Raw genomic sequence first — 17,638 nt, 5'->3', positions numbered from 1 at the left:
TTCATTCTCTGGCTGTCTTTTCCTTGTATATAGTGCATATGTTGAGCTTCTTAAGCAACAGCCAAACAAGCCATCCTATTAACTGCAGAAGGTGTCCTGTGGCTTAGATGGCAGTGCACTTAGCTCACAAACTGAGTGTCCATGGTTCAATCCACAGCATGGGTGGAAACACTAAGCTGCCCTTGTTCATCTAGCAGTACTTAGGTACTTGGGTGCTAGTCAACTATTGTAGATCACTACCCATGGGGTGGTAGTTTACCTTAGACAGAGCTGGGTCTTGAAATGAGCTGATGTAAGACAAAATGATTTAAAAAAAAAAAATGGATGGGGCTCAAATCCCTGGCAAGCTAGTCTTAGAAACTACCATTCTGTAATTTGTTTGCAATCATGTTATTATAATTTTGCAAGTCAGAAGCCATACTAACATAAAAATAAAAAATCTACAGTTTTCTTTAAGAATTTATAAATAAATTAGCAATTGGGCCATCTCCCCCTTAAAGTAAGGTGACCCAACAAGGAAGAAAACACTTTAATTGTTACTCAGTCGTTGCCTTGCCAGACGTACAATGACTAAAAGCTTGGAGTCATCTGAACTGCAATGCTAGCATGCTTCTGGCAAGACGATGATTGAGTGACAGTGAAAGTGTTTTCTTCTTTGTTGGGTCACCCTACCTTGGTGGGAGACAGCTGGTGTCAAAAAGAAAATGCATGTACAGCAGACACCCAAGTTACGACATTAACATGTTCCCAAAAATTTACTAACTCAACTGTTCGGTACTCACAACCCATTTCCTGTAGGAACCCATGTTATAATGGAATAATGTATTCCAGAGCCATAATACTACTTCTAATTTCTGTTATTTTTTAAAAGAGTTTTTAAACATTTTACATTCAGTTCAGTTCCTTTCCCCTTCAGTAGTATTAAACACTGTTTACTGAATGTGTTTGTTTTTTACACACCAGCCATCTCCCACCGAGGCAGGATGACCCAAAAAAGAAGAAATGCTTACATAAAGTTTTTCTTCTTTTCACATTTGGTAATGTATACAGGAGAAGGGGTTACTAGCCCTTTACTCCCAGCATTTTAGTCGCCTCTTACAACACACATGGCTTATGGAAGAAGAATTCTTCTCCACATACACATACATACATACTACATTCATACATAAACAGTAAGCTTTCTCATAAAGTGTTGTTTTTAGCAAATGCATCTCAAAAAGTTCATCCAAAATTTAACAGCACATGAACATTCCTTCTTAATATTTGCTAATCCATTCTGGATGGGCTCTCTCAATTGCATTTGCAAAAAATGCACTAAATAGAATCTCACCAAGCTAGGTTAATAAAGAAAAAAAAATCACCAGTGTTCACTCAATCACTGTCCTGCCAGAAGTGGGCAGACATCACAATTCAAATGACCCTCCAAAATTCACCATCTCTATCTCTCCATCAGCAGAGTGCAAGCACTGTACTTCCCACCTTCAGGATTAATCCTTAAACTGTCCAAAGATAGATATACGTTGACATGCGGCAGGTTCCAAACGTAGATCTACGTTTTTTTTACATGCTTTCAAATGGGGAAAATCAAGGTCAGAGCGCTACGCACGTGAATGTAGATCTACGTTTGGATAGTTTAAGGGTTAAAGTCCAGCTGACCAGTTTTCCCTAAATTATTTATTTTTTATTATCACACTGGCCGATTCCCACCAAGGCAGGGTGGCCCGAAAAAGAAAAACTTTCACCATCATTCACTCCATCACTGTCTTGCCAGAAGGGTGCTTTACACTACAGTTTTTAAACTGCAACATTAACACCCCTCCTTCAGAGTGCAGGCACTGTACTTCCCATCTCCAGGACTCAAGTCCGGCCTGCCGGTTTCCCTGAACCCCTTCATAAATGTTACTTTGCTCACACTCCAACAGCACGTCAAGTATTAAAAACCATTTGTCTCCATTCACCCCTATCAAACACGCTCACGCATGCCTGCTGGATGTCCAAGCCCCTCGCACACAAAACCTCCTTTACCCCCTCCCTCCAACCTTTCCTAGGCCGACCCCTACCCCGCCTTCCTTCCACTACAGACTGATACACTCTTGAAGTTATTCTGTTTCGCTCCATTCTCTCCACATGTCCGAACCACCTCAACAACCCTTCCTCAGCCCTCTGGACAACAGTTTTGGTAATCTCGCACCTCCTCCTAACTTCCAAACTACGAATTCTCTGCATTATATTCACACCACACATTGCTCTCAGACATGACATCTCCACTGCCTCCAGCCTTCTCCTCGCTGCAACATTCATCACCCATGCTTCACACCCATATAAGAGCGTTGGTAAAACTATACTCTCTAAATCTCCCTAAATCCCTAAATCCTTTCATAAATCTTAACTTACTCATACCCCCAAGAGTACATCAAGCCATAGAAACCACTCATCACCACTCACTCTGATCTAACATGCTCACAAAAGCCTGCTTGATGCACTCAAAACCTCCTTTACCCCATATTTTTCCTTTTCTTGGGGGGGCAAAATTTGATATATCAGTAGTGTGCTGCTACACTATTCTATAAGACTATTACACAGTGGGAACATTAGCTAACTCTTTTTTCCTGTCATATTCCATCATGCAGGATGAGACTCAAAGTACTGAAATCTATCAGCCAGAATGCAACAGGGCAATGAGAATGTCATTAATTATTCCATTAATGGTTTATCAGTTATTGGATCTTTAAAGATTGCCTTCCAGCATAGTTAGTTACTATCATTAGGAATTACCCTCTCTCAGGATGGCCTATTCTATGCACAGGAGAAATGGAACTTTCTGAACATATGTCCACACTTTCCACCACCCCAGATTTATACACCCTCTTACTCATCCTCTTCTGCTTTTTGCTCTCTTTATAAATGCCCAAAGCACCTCATCAACTCCTCCTCACCCTTCTGAATTATACCTATGGTAACCCCCTACCATTTTTTACTCTCTAAGCTCCAAATTCTCTTCATGATACAGGTAATCACACTACACCTTGCTCTCGGACATGACATCTTCAAAGAATGTACACACACACAAACACATGTTTATAATACACAGGAGTGTCTTTTAATATTATGTTTTAGTTCAATTCTACATACACATGTTATAGACAGTAATATCAATGGCAGGTTTAGGAGTAAAAGGATGCTCTTTAATAAGGCAAACAAGTGTACATAACAGGAGGCATTATTTACTTGGGCAACAAGAAGACTCACCTCTGGTTCTTCTTCATGCAGTGCCTCCTCCTCCTCCTCCTACATGCCAAGAGGGTAGCACAGGAAAAGGACAAGACACACCATTAGTCATGAAAAGAGTGTACACCCCACAGGTTACTGCATGTCATACACCATACAAGGACACACCACCATTCATTACTGAGGCAGAAAATTATGACATGCTACACAAATTCTAGTGTCTCAAGTTACTTGTTCCTTCTGTACTGTTATTCTCAGCTGTACTCTGCCTTGTATTTTATAGTTCAAGCTCTCTCTCATATTGTCATATACAGTAAAACATCAATTTAGTGAACCCAATTTTAAGGTATTTTGGATTTAATGAACAAAATCTGTCCATTAAATTTGAAATGTCTTAAATTTGGGCTCACTGAATCTGTGGCCAGACAATGTCCAGAAGCAAGAAACAAAGTCCTTTACGATCATGTAAAAATAATGTCACCATCTGGATTACACAAGCAACAAGCATTAACAGATCCCCCCTCTCCACATTATGGTAATCCATTTAATCAAGGTTTCACTGTACTGATGCACTTTAAAAATAGTTTGCATTATTTGACCACCCAAAATGCATTTTATTTTTATATTTTATGTCATTATTCCTGACTTTTTTTATTGTATATGTTTAGTAATAAAAAACATTTTGATTTAAATAAAAGAGTATGGTCACATCTAAAAAATTCACCTTGCCATATTCATAATCTACCTATGAAGCATGTTTACTTCATTGCTTATTTCAAGATAATGTTCAATACATCCAACAGCCTGATTGATCTGGTCATCACCCAGGAGACTTAGTCTGGGATCGGCCGTGGTGACAGTGATACTACCTCGGTATCATTTAAGGGTAATTGTCTGAGTAACTGGATGTCCTTTTTTGTATATGTACCTATATATATCTTAAAGGCTGGCATTTTCACTAAAAGAAATACTAACAAATAAATATCTTTAATAGAACTGATTATCATCTAAGATAAATAATTCAATAACTGTTGCTATGTAGTTATATCTTCTTACTAGCACTTGCAGAGCATATGTACATTCTTGAGAACAGTCACAGTTCATTCATATTTTCTTGCGAAGGTTCAAAGTATTCTGGTCTTCAAAATACAGTGGACCCTCAGGTAACAAATGCATCGCTTAATGTTAAATCCGCCTTACAAAGTGTTTGAGCATAAAAATTTTGGCCTAGTTAACAATAAAAAACTTGCCCGATGTGATTCATCCTGAACCTGCCCAGCCTGAGCGCCTCAGCTGCCCTGCCGTCATTGTTTACAAGCCAGGGTGGCCGGTTTCATGCATACATTCGATACATTTTGTATTATTCCATTGTTTATAGTGCTTGTAACTGCTAAATAAGCCACCATGGGCCCAAAGAAAGCTTATAGTGCCAATCCTGTGGTAAAAAGGGTGAGAAATATTATCAAAATACTATCGTACCACGGTCAGCTGCTGCTGCACCACTGTCAGCTGTTGCTGCACCACCGTCAGCTGTACTACTTGAAGATATGGAGAGACTGTTGTTGGTGTGGCTTAACAAGAAACAATTACTGAGAAACAATTAACCCCAGAGGGTTAGCCACCCAGGATAACCCAAGAAAGTCAGTGAATCATTGGGGACTCTGTAACTTATTCCCATTGGGGTCCTTAATCTTGTCCCCCAGGATAAGACCCACACCAGTCGACTAACACCCAGGTGAACAGGAAAAAATGCCTGGAACTAGTGTTCATATTGGTGAATTTAAGGCCAGCAAAGGTTAGTTTGAGAGATTTAAGAATCGTAGTGGCACACACAGTGTGATAAGGCATGGCAAAGCTGAAAAATCCCAACCCCAACAAGTGTTCAATTGTGACGAAACAGGCCTGTTCTGGAAGAAAATGCCAAACAGGACCTACATTACTAAGGAGGAAAAGGCACTCCCAGGACACAAGCCTATGAAAGATAGGCTAACTTTCTTATTCTGTTGTAATGCTAGTGGGGATTGCAAAGTGAAGTCTTTATTCATGTTATTATTTATTATTTTTTTTATTATCACACTGGCCGATTCCCACCAAGGCAGGGTGGCCCGAAAAAGAAAAACTTTCACCATCATTCACTCCATCACTGTCTTGCCAGAAGGGTGCTTTACACTACAGTTTTTAAACTGCAACATTAACACCCCTCCTTCAGAGTGCAGGCACTGTACTTCCCATCTCCAGGACTCAAGTCCGGCCTGCCGGTTTCCCTGAATCCCTTCATAAATGTTACTTTGCTCACACTCTAACAGCACGTCAAGTATTAAAAACCATTTGTCTCCATTCACTCCTATCAAACACGCTCACGCATGCCTGCTGGAAGTCCAAGCCCCTCGCACACAAAACCTCCTTTACCCCCTCCCTCCAACCTTTCCTAGGCTGACCCCTACCCCGCCTTCCTTCCACTACAGACTGATACACTCTTGAAGTCATTCTGTTTCGCTCCATTCTCTCTACATGTCCGAACCACCTCAACAACCCTTCCTCAGCCCTCTGGACAACAGTTTTGGTAATCCCGCACCTCCTCCTAACTTCCAAACTACGAATTCTCTGCATTATATTCACACCACACATTGCCCTCAGACATGACATCTCCACTGCCTCCAGCCTTCTCCTCGCTGCAACATTCATCACCCACGCTTCACACCCATATAAGAGCGTTGGTAAAACTATACTCTCATACATTTCCCTCTTTGCCTCCAAGGACAAAGTTCTTTGTCTCCACAGACTCCTAAGTGCACCACTCACTCTTTTTCCCTCATCAATTCTATGATTCACCTCATCTTTCATAGACCCATCCGCTGACACGTCCACTCCCAAATATCTGAATACGTTCACTTCCTCCATACTCTCTCCCTCCAATCTGATATCCAATCTTTCATCACCTAATCTTTTTGTTATCCTCATAACCTTACTCTTTCCTGTATTCACCTTTAATTTTCTTCTTTTGCACACCCTACCAAATTCATCCACCAATCTCTGCAACTTCTCTTCAGAATCTCCCAAGAGCACAGTGTCATCAGCAAAGAGCAGCTGTGACAACTCCCACTTTGTGTGTGATTCTTTATCTTTTAACTCCACGCCTCTTGCCAAGACCCTCGCATTTACTTCTCTTACAACCCCATCTATAAATATATTAAACAACCACGGTGACATCACACATCCTTGTCTAAGGCCTACTTTTACTGGGAAAAAATTTCCCTCTTTCCTACATACTCTAACTTGAGCCTCACTATCCTCGTAAAAACTTTTCACTGCTTTCAGTAACCTACCTCCTACACCATACACTTGCAACATCTGCCACATTGCCCCCCTATCCACCCTGTCATACACCTTTTCCAAATCCATAAATGCCATAAAGACCTCTTTAGCCTTATCTAAATACTGTTCACTTATATGTTTCACTGTAAACACCTGGTCCACACACCCCCTACCTTTCCTAAAGCCTCCTTGTTCATCTGCTATCCTATTCTCCGTCTTACTCTTAATTCTTTCAATAATAACTCTACCATACACTTTACCAGGTATACTCAGCAGACTTATCCCCCTATAATTTTTGCACTCTCTTTTATCCCCTTTGCCTTTATACAAAGGAACTATGCATGCTCTCTGCCAATCCCTAGGTACCTTACCCTCTTCCATACATTTATTAAATAATTGCACCAACCACTCCAAAACTATATCCCCACCTGCTTTTAACATTTCTATCTTTATCCCATCAATCCCGGCTGCCTTACCCCCTTTCATTTTACCTACTGCCTCACGAACTTCCCCCACACTCACAACTGGCTCTTCCTCACTCCTACAAGATGTTATTCCTCCTTGCCCTATACACGAAATCACAGCTTCCCTATCTTCATCAACATTTAACAATTCCTCAAAATATTCCCTCCATCTTCCCAATACCTCTAACTCTCCATTTAGTAACTCTCCTCTCCTATTTTTAACTGACAAATCCATTTGTTCTCTAGGCTTTCTTAACTTGTTAATCTCACACCAAAACTTTTTCTTATTTTCAACAAAATTTGTTGATAACATCTCACCCACTCTCTCATTTGCTCTCTTTTTACATTGCTTCACCACTCTCTTAACCTCTCTCTTTTTCTCCATATACTCTTCCCTCCTTGCATCACTTCTACTTTGTAAAAACTTCTCATATGCTAACTTTTTCTCTTTACATCATCATTCCACCAATCGCTCCTCTTCCCTCCCGCACCCACTTTCCTGTAACCACAAACTTCTGCTGAACACTTTAACACTACATTTTTAAACCTACCCCATACCTCTTCGACCCCATTGCCTATGCTCTCATTAGCCCATCTATCCTCCAATAGCTGTTTATATCTTACCCTAACTGCCTCCTCTTTTAGTTTATAAACCTTCACCTCTCTCTTCCCTGATGCTTCTATTCTCCTTGTATCCCATCTACCTTTTACTCTCAGTGTAGCTACAACTAGAAAGTTATCTGATATATCTGTGGCCCCTCTATAAACATGTACATCCTGAAGTCTACTCAACAGTCTTTTATCTACCAATACATAATCCAACAAACTACTGTCATTTTGCCCTACATCATATCTTGTATACTTATTTATCCTCTTTTTCTTAAAATATGTATTACCTATAACTAAACCCCTTTCTATACAAAGTTCAATCAAAGGGCTCACTCTGAAAATCCCAGTGTTCAAGAAAAACAGTGTCTCATCACTCATCAATACTCTTCAATAAAGTTAAGTGTCATTTTAACATTTATTTATATAGTTATTGTGCATGTCTCATTGTTTTCTTTGTAGAGAAATGTATATTTCATGAAAAAAATAATTTTTTTTTAATACTTTTGTCTGTCTGGAATGGATTAATTGGATTTCCATTATTTCTTACGGGGAAAATTAATTCGGCTAATGATAATTTCGTCTAACGCTGAGCTCTCAGGAATGGATTAATATCGTTAGCTGAGGGTCCACTGTAGTTGAAGAGTATTCTAGTAGAGCATTTTATCTAGGCATATGCTAAAGTATCAGTATCAGTATCGAAGGGTATCAGTTATTTTTATAGTATCAGTATCACTGAAAAAGTGGTCAATACCAGCCAATACTTTTAAAATACAATGGTACCTCGGGATACGAAGTTAATTCGTTCAAGAAGGCTGTTCAAGTGCCAATACCGAATGAATTTGTTCCCATAGGGAATAATGTAAATTAGACCAATCCATTTCAGACCCCCAAAAATACACTTACAAAAGCACTTACATAATTGTTCAAGTTTTGAGCTGTTCATATCCCGAGGTACCGCTGTACTATCATTACACACTGGATTAAAAGTAGTAAAATTAACACTTCCTCGTGATTCATTCTCATTCTCATTCTCTCTCTCAGTAGCAAAATTAACACTTCCTCGTGATTCATTTTTTTTTTTTTTAACACAGGGTTTGACAAGGTTAAGGATCCCTAGCTTTATTGACAAGCTATTTACAGGTTAAGGATTCCTAACTTTATTGGCAAGCTAAGAGCTGTTACCTACATCAGCTCATTTGAAAGCATTTTTATTGTTATGAGACATACAAGTAGGGAACAGGATGAAGTTGGAGCCATCTGTGGGTCAGCATTTTCATGTGATCAACTGACTTTATCTCACTGACATCATTATGCTGTACGAATGTGTTCCATACTCGAGTCATCATGGGTATATATGATCTCAGATGGAGTGATGTTCTGGAGAAGGGTACAGCCAGAGTGAAGTTGCTGCTTTCTGCCCGTCTTGTGGCATAAAAGCTTGTTTCACGCTGTCCTCGAAGTGGATCCAAGTGTGGTATTTTGACAATATTGGCCTTGTACATAACAGTAAGGCCACCCATATCCCTCCTATGTTGAAGGCTCTGCTGAAATGACAGATCTATCCAGGATGGGTCCAGGCGAGAGATGAGACGTCTTGCTCTGTTCTCTACTCAGTCGAGGAGTCGCAGATGAGAGGGGGGCAGGCAAACCAAGAAAGTGGAGCATACTCAAGGTGTGAGCGTACTTAGTGCCTCGTACAGAATCTTGCAACCCCTACTGTCAAGCAGATGAGAGATACAGCGAAGTGCTGTAAGCTTCCTGGCTGCCTTGTTTGCAAGATTTACAACATGGTTCCTCATGATTAGTTTGGAGTCGAATTTCACCCCAAGGATATCAACTTCTCCAGGTGCCAACACCCTCCCATTCATCCTTACTACTGCACCAGCATTACCATCATGGTGCCTAGAGACGATCATCATTTGCGTTTTCTCAGGTGCAAATGTTACTTGCCATCTATTTCCCCAAGTTGATATAGCTCTCAGCTGGTGATTGATGTAGCTTAGTGCAGCTGGCATTTCTTCTCTTGGATAAGTGAATGTCAGTGTACAGTCGTCTGCATATGCATGTGATTCTGGGATGAGATGAAGAAGGTCGTTGAAGTAGACATTCCATAACAATGGTCTCAGTACGCTTCCTTGTGGAACACTTGCCCCAATAGGATGTCTTGCTGATTCCGTTCCATTGAGAACTACACTTAGAGATCTACCATGAAGGTAATCACTGAGGAGACATAATGAAGGGCCTGCAATTCCCAGTGCTTGAAGTTTTGCTAAGAGGCCTTGGTGCCACACCCGGTCGAAAGCGCCAGCAATGTCCAGTGCTGAAGATTGAGACACTTATGCAGCATATGGGAATCTTTATTCAGGAAACGTTTCACCACACAGTTCATCAGTGACTGATGAAGCCACTGTGTGGCGAAACGTTTCCTGAATAAAGATTCCCATATGCTGCATAAGTGTCTCAATCTTCAACTTGTCGGTTTTTCAAACCATTCATCACAATGTCCAGTGCTACCACACAGCTGACTTTGGATTCATCCAGTGACTGGTGCCACTTAGTGGAGAGGTTTAACAACAGATCAGCAGCAGAGTAACCTTTCCTGAAGCCATATTGACGATCACAAAGTAGTGAGTGGTAGTCAAAAAACTCTGTCATTTGTCTTGAGATTATTGTCTCAAGGATCTTACCAGTGATTGACAGGAGTGACACTGGTCTGTAGTTGCTGATTTCTGCTCTGCTCTTCTTTTTGTGAACAGGCCATTTACACTGTACTAGGCAGTGCTGAAAGATGCGAGTTAGAGGTGCTGCTAGCTGGTCTGCACATCTTCTCAGCAATCTTGGGCTCAACTTGTCTGGGCCCACAGCCTTTTCTTGGTCAAGCGATTTAAGAAGGAAATGCACCTCCTCCTGCCTTATTGTCACCACTGACAGTTTTGACACAGTTCTTGCAGCTAGCCAAGGAGGGTCCCTTGCTGGATCAGGAACTTGCATTTTGGTAGCAAAGTGTTCAGCAAAGAAGTCCGCCTTCTCTTGACTACTAGTAGAGGTGGTCCCATCCTGTCGATTTAGAGGTGGAATGAGTTCATCAGGCAGATAACCTTGTCTGTCCTTGACCAGGGACCACCAGGTTTTGGAGCCTACCCTACCTGATGCTAGCTTTCTTTTAGTGTCCACCTCCCATTTAGCAATGGCCCACTTTTGAACGTCACCCATATGCCTACAGGCTTGCCTGTGCAAGTTCCTGTTATAGGTGGTAGGATGTCTCTTATACCTTCGCCATGCTTTGTACTTAGCAGTAGCAGCCTCTCTACAATGAAAGCCAAACCAAGGCTGATCTGTAGGCTTTGTCACATATTGCCAGTGAGGAATGTGTTCTTGTTGTAGATTAAGGATGTGTCTAGTGAAGGCTTTCACTTGGTTGTCAACATCCCCTTGGAGAAGAGCATTCCAATCGGTGGTGGCGAGCTCAGAGCAAAGGGCTGGCCAATTACCTCTTTCCCATAACCAGGTTGTGCGTGTGGACTCCTCACCTCGTTCTGTTGGGATCTTAAGTGTCGTAAAAACAGCCTTGTGGTCAGACGATCCAACGTAGCCGAGGGGTTGACAAGTGACTATGCCTTCTGCCAGATCACTCACTACTGGGTCAAGGGAGGAGCCAAAGATGTGAGTAGGAAAATCAGCAAAGTTTCTCATGTCAAATACTGCAAGAAGGTCATCAAAGCCCCTCTGTATAAGGTGTTGGTTGAGGTCACCAACAATTATGATATGTTGACAGTTGTGTTGTAGCAGAAGGGAGTCAATATTTTCCATTAGGAGGTTGATGGGGTCTGCATGCTGCCACTGAGGTCTGTACATTGCACATGCTAGTACAGAGGTACTAGTGTTTATGCATAGCTTGAAGAACATCATTTCAAGATGTGTAGGGGTGGCAACATCAATGTGCTGGGCATGAACACTTTTAGAGAAGCACACAGCAACACCTCCTCCTTGCCCTTGCCTGTCTCTTCTCATTCATGAGGTGTAGCCAGCAATTCTTGCAAAATTTTCTGGAGTCCTGTCATCCAAAAATGTTTCAACAACAGCTATCATGTCGGGACGTCGAGTGTTCACGTCTCTCTCTCATTCTCTCTCTCTCTCATTCTCTCTCTCTCTCTCTCTCTCATTCTCACTCTCTCTCATTCTCTCTCCCTCTCATTCTCTCTCTCCAACTGGTTATCCATGATTGTATTCTGGAATAGAGAGTGATAAGACAATCATTTCTAACCATACGACAATAGTGAGCCACTTCAGTTACTCTCCTCTAGCCTGCAGCAAACTAAAGACTAGAAGCAGTAATTACTGACCAGCCCACTTGGTCAGGAACTGATTTAGGAAACGTCAAGTTACCTCTTGTAGACAGTCAGAGGTTTGTTGGTAATTTCCCTTTCATATGAAGGCAGTGCATCGAAAAGTTATGGACTTCTGACACTCATCAAGCTCTCCCTTATCATACATACCATGGCCTTTGCTCTTTTATTGCTGGTAATCTCCATCTATCATGTACGATTTTCGCATGCAGATTTGGGACCAGTCTCCACAAGATTTTACATGTGTATATAATGTATCTTTCTCACCTATATTCCAAGGAATACAGTTGAATGGACTTCAAATGTTCACAGTAGTTTTGATGTACAGTTGACTCTCGGGTAATGATGTCATCGGATGACGAAAAAATCGGATAGCGACACGTTTTTGCATCAAAATATGTATTGACTCGGTTACCGAGAAAAAACTCAGTTAAGGACATTCATTCCGAACGTGTCCGCATGCCGTGAGCGGGCCGAGCCACTCCATGTACAACTAGTGTGCCATTGTTTACAAGCCAGGGAGGACGATTCCATGCGTACATGCGATATATTTTCTATTATTTCATTGTTTTTAATGCTTGTAACTGCTAAATAAGCCACTGTGGTAAAGAGGGTGAGAAATACTATTGAATTGAAGAAAGAGATCATCGCAAAATACGAAAGTGGAGTGCGTGTCTCTGAGCTGGCCAGGTTGTATAACAAACCCCATTCAACCCTTGCTGCTATCTTGGCCAATAAAAAGACAATCAAGGAAGCTATTGCTGTGAAAGGTGCAGGTATGCTTACAAAACAGAGATCGCAAATACTCGAAGATGTGGAGAGACTGTTGTTGGTGTGGATCAACGAGAAACAATTATCAGGAGACAGTGTTTCTCAGTCAAAAATATGTGAAAAGGCAAGGCAGCTGCATGATGATCTAATTAAGACAATGCCTCCAAATAGTACTGATGTTAGTGAATTTAAGGCCAGCAAAGGTTGGTTTGAGAGATTTAACCCTTAAACGGTCCAAACGTATATATACGTTCACGTGTGTAGCCCCCCAAACTTATATATACGTTTTCTTTGTCATTCATTCAACACTGCCACGATAAGCCTGAGTCACCTAGACATGAGAGAATGGGTGTGCGCACTCACTGTGCACCATATTAAAATAATTGGGGATGCCTGGGTACCATATGCTCTTTTTCCTATTAAAAAAAAAAAATTTTCTCAAAAAATTTGGGGCGCTACGCGAGTGAACGTATATATACGTTTGGACCTTTTAGGGGTTAAGAATCGTAGTGGCATACAGTGTGGTAAGGCTGCCAGTTCGGACAAAAAAGCGGCTGAAAAATATGTGCAGGACTTTCAGGGGTACACAGAGGCTGATCAATTAAAACCCCAACAAGTGTTCAATTGTGACAAAACAGGTCTGTCTTGGAAGAAAAGGAGGAAAATGCACTCCCAGGACACAAGCCTATGAAAGACAGGGTAACTCTCATGTTTTGTAGTAATTCTAGTGGTGATTGCAAAGTGAAGTCTTTACTCCTGTATCACTCTGAAACTCCCAGAGTGTTCAAGAAAAACAGTGTCATCAAGCGTAAATTGTGTGTGATGTGGAGAGCAAACAGTAAGGCATGGGTCACTAAGGACATTTTCTTCGATTGGTTCTATTACGTGTTTGGCCCCAGTGTGAAAAAATACCTCCTGGAAAATAAATTGAAGATCAAGTGCCTCTTGGTAATGGACAATGCTCCTGTTCATCCTCCAGACTTGGAAGAGTGAACTGTGGGGGAGTTTAGCTTCATCAAAGTAAAGTTTTTGCCCCCTAATACCACTCCTCTCCTCCAGCCCATGGACCAGCAGGTCATTTCAAATTTCAAAAAACTGTACACCAAAGCAGTATTTCAAAAGTGCTTTGAAGTGACCTCAGACACTGAATTGATCCTAAGAGAGTTCTGGAAAGATCACCTCAGTATCCTCACTTGCATAAACCTTATAGGTAAGGCTTGGGAGAGAGTGACTTGCAGGACTTTGAACTCTGCTTGGAGAAAACTGTGGCCAGAATGTGTACAAGAGAGGGATTTTGAAGGGTTTGGAGCTGACCCTGAGGAGCCTGTACCAGTTGTGGAATCTATTGTGTCTTTGGGGAAGTCCATGGGGTTGGAGGTTAATGGCGAGGATGTGGAAGAGTTAGTGGAGGATGACGATGAAGAGCTAACCACTACAGAGCTGGAAGAGCTTGAGGTGCAACAGCAACAGACCACAGCTCAGGAATTTCCTTCAGAGGAGAAGGAAGAGAGATGGAGGAAGTTGGAGGACATTTGTACAATGTGGACAAAGGTGCAAGCATTTATGGACAAACATTACCCTGACACACCTGTTGCAGGCCGTATTGGCAACATGTACAATGACACTATTGAGTCCCATTTTGGGGAAATCTTAAAGAGACACCAGAAACAGAGCTCTTTAGACAGATTTTTGGTACGACAGGGGTCCAGTGACTCTCAAGCTGGTCCTAGTGGCATTAAAAAACAAAGAAGGGAGGTAACCCCAGAAAAGGACTTGTTATGTAAAGTCTTTATGGAAGGGGATTCCCCTTCCAAACAATTATAAACTCCTCCATCCTCTGCCCTTCTCCCATCTCATCACTCATCAATAAGTCCTCAATAAAGGTAAGTGTCATTTCAGTAATGTTTATTCAGCATGTCTCATTGTTTTCTGTGTAGGGAAATGTATATTTCATGTAAAAAAATTATTTTTTTTAATACTTTTGGGTGTCTGAAACGGATTAATTGGAAAATTAATTCGGATACTGAAAAAAACGGTTAAAGACAAGCTCTCTGGAACGGATTAATGTCGTTACCCGAGGGTCCACTGTATATGAGCAGTGAAAGTTCTCTACATTTCTCAGATCATCAGTATACAGAATATTTCAGTTTGGAGGGAACAAATAGCTTCAAGAGCATCATCAGTGGCTCAACAACCCTTGTCTTGAAAGCTTTAGTTATCCACCCTATCGTTTTCCTTTTGGTAGCAATAGCAACACTGGTGTGATCCTTGAATCATCTCTCCCAAGTCTTGCATTCCATTTGTCTTTATTTCCTACATTCTTCCACAGCAGAACAACCGAAACTTGTCTTATCTACTTTTTTTTTTTTAACACGTCGGCCGTTTCCCAATGAGGTAGAGTGACTCAAAAAGAAAGAACTTTCATCATTCAACACTTTCACCATCATTCATACATAATCACTGTCTTTGCAAAGGCATTCAGATATGACAGTTTAGATGTCACTCCAAACAACCAATATCCCTAACCCCTCCTTTAACCCTTAAACGATCCAAACGTATATATATGTTCACTCGCGCGGCACCCCGAATATTTTGAAAATTTTTTTTTTTTTTTTTTTTATAGAAAAAAGAGCACATTTTTTTTAAGTATTTTAGAATAAAAAAAAATTTTAGGGTCAATACTTACCGAGATATGAGGCTGAGAAGTTGACACTGGATGCTCATGTGACAGCAACATCAAGTCCTGCCGCTTGCAGAAGTGTTGCCAATATACCTTTTTTTCTATTTTAATGCCACTAGGACCAGCTTGAGAGTCACTGGACCTCTGTTGCACAACAAATCTGTCCATAGAGCTCTGTACCTCCCGTTCCTTTAAGATTTGTCTAAAATGGGCCACAACATTGTCATTGTAATAGTCACCAGCACAGCTTGCAATAGCTGTGTTAGGGTGATTTTCATCCATAAAGGTTTGCAGTTCAACCCACTTTGCACACATTTCCTTAATTTTTGAAGTAGGCACAATGGATTCCACAACTGGCATAGGCTTCTCAGGGTTAGCCCCAAACCCTTCAAAATCTTACTTAATTTCCATACTAATTCTCACCCTTTTTACCACAGGGTTGGCACTAGAAGCTTTCTTGGGGCCCAAGGTAACTTACTTTGCAGAAACAAGCACCAAAAACAGTGATAATATGGAATGTACCAAATGTATCCTTAGATGTGCGCACACTGCCTGGCTTGTAAACACTGGCACACACGGGGCAGTTCAGGCCACACGTGAACACATCTCGTACGAATACCGGGTTTTCGATCGGATACCGAGGCGAAATTTTTCCGTTAAAATGCATCGAATACCGGATTTATCGAATACCGATGCCATCGAATACCGGGGGTCCACTGTATACTGATAACTGGTACACAAGCCCCTCACTCAGTGATTTTTTGCGAGTGAACATGACAGATGTGTGTGGCACAGTGCGTGTAAATCGGAAACATATGCCCAGGTTTGACGCTGGCACTCGTAGAGGTGAGGTGCAGGCATTTGCTGCCAATGACATCATGGCATTTCGGTGGCATGACAAACGAGATGTCACACTGTTGTCATCAGTTCACCCTAATGAAATGGCAGACACTGGCAGGCAGCATAGAGAGAGGAATGAACCCATTCTAACACCTGCAGCTGTGATTGATTACACCTTCAATATGCGTTCAATGGACAAATGTGACATGCAGATTGGGTTTGCTGATTGTGTTCGCAAGAGTTATAAGTGGTACATAAAACTCTTTTTCCATCTTCTGGACATTTCCATGCTCAATGCTTATAATATGTATAAGATGAGGACCAGAAACAAACCACAATACGGCGAATTCTGTTTGTCTGTCATCAGACAAATAGTATTCAAGTACCAAGAAAGAACACCTGCAAAAGACCATCCACCAAATTATCAACAACTACCTTCTCATCTGAAGCATGGTGATCACTTCCTGGTAAAACTGCCTGCTACTACTTTCAAGAAAAAGGCTCAGAAGAGGTGTTACGTCTGTGCACATACAAAAAAACGCCCACAACAACACAGAGACACTCGTTTTATGTGTGAGGAGTGTAAAACACCACTGTGCATGACACCATGTTTCAAAGACTTCCACAGGCTGCAGAACTTCTAGAAACATTCCCTGTGACTGTATATGTGTATATAAAATATAGAAAAATAGTAATAAACAACATTTCATATCATTTGTTTGTGTAAATATTTTTTATAAACAAAACAATGACAACAGTGTTTATGCCCTTATTTTGTAGTATTGAAAAAGAGAAAACTTACAAAATACTGATCATATTGGTCTCACAGGCCATAAAAGTTACTTGGAAAAAGAAAAATTAAAAAATAATAGAAATTAGTACACAAGAAAGTAAATAAAGAATACCGGGAGACGGCAGTCGGCAATGTTGCCACATTGTCCCCCTTTTTCAACTTCACGCCTCCATATCTCGGTAAGTATTGATGGTAAAAAATTTTTGTTTAGCCTATAATATTTAAAAAAAAAAACTATTTTTTCATAAGAATTTTTTTTTTTTTTTGAAATTTGGCCAACCCTGAGAACGAGTCTCTGAGAGAACCTGTCGACCCTCAAAGGGTTAACTGTAGAAGATTACTGTGTGGGTAAAACACTTAAGAAATAAGGATATACCTAACAGTTACACATGCCTTATTCTTCTACCTATTGGCATTGAAGAGCTCAATAAGTTTGATTCTGATATATGCTTTTAAGGAATTGCAGCCAGTATTCCTTACAATAGCAGATCACAGACATCTGCCTCAGGATCTTTGTCCAAATCACAAAAAGTAGCATCCAAGAACAAATGTGCTGGTATTTGTGTTATCACAAATGTCAAAACAGAAAAAG

General features: G+C 41.0%; 1 protein-coding gene across 7 annotated transcripts in view; it reads right to left on the bottom strand.

Moving 5' to 3' along the window:
• Nucleotides 1–17,638, bottom strand: part of HDAC4 (histone deacetylase 4) — a 779,940-nt gene that overhangs the window by 63,973 nt on the left and 698,329 nt on the right. For 6 of the 7 annotated variants that reach the window (XM_070084058.1, XM_070084063.1, XM_070084059.1 and 3 more), the window contains one exon: nt 3,250–3,288. The exons of the other annotated variant lie outside the window; for it this stretch is intronic. In XM_070084058.1, the coding sequence (XP_069940159.1) occupies nt 3,250–3,288 (39 nt within the window). The remainder of the gene's footprint in view (nt 1–3,249; nt 3,289–17,638) is intronic. 7 annotated transcript variants of the gene reach the window in all.

This window comes from Cherax quadricarinatus, chromosome 11, assembly GCF_038502225.1.
Source record: "Cherax quadricarinatus isolate ZL_2023a chromosome 11, ASM3850222v1, whole genome shotgun sequence".
Lineage (NCBI taxonomy): Eukaryota > Metazoa > Arthropoda > Malacostraca > Decapoda > Parastacidae > Cherax > Cherax quadricarinatus.
This window is presented reverse-complemented; position numbering and strand designations above follow the sequence as displayed.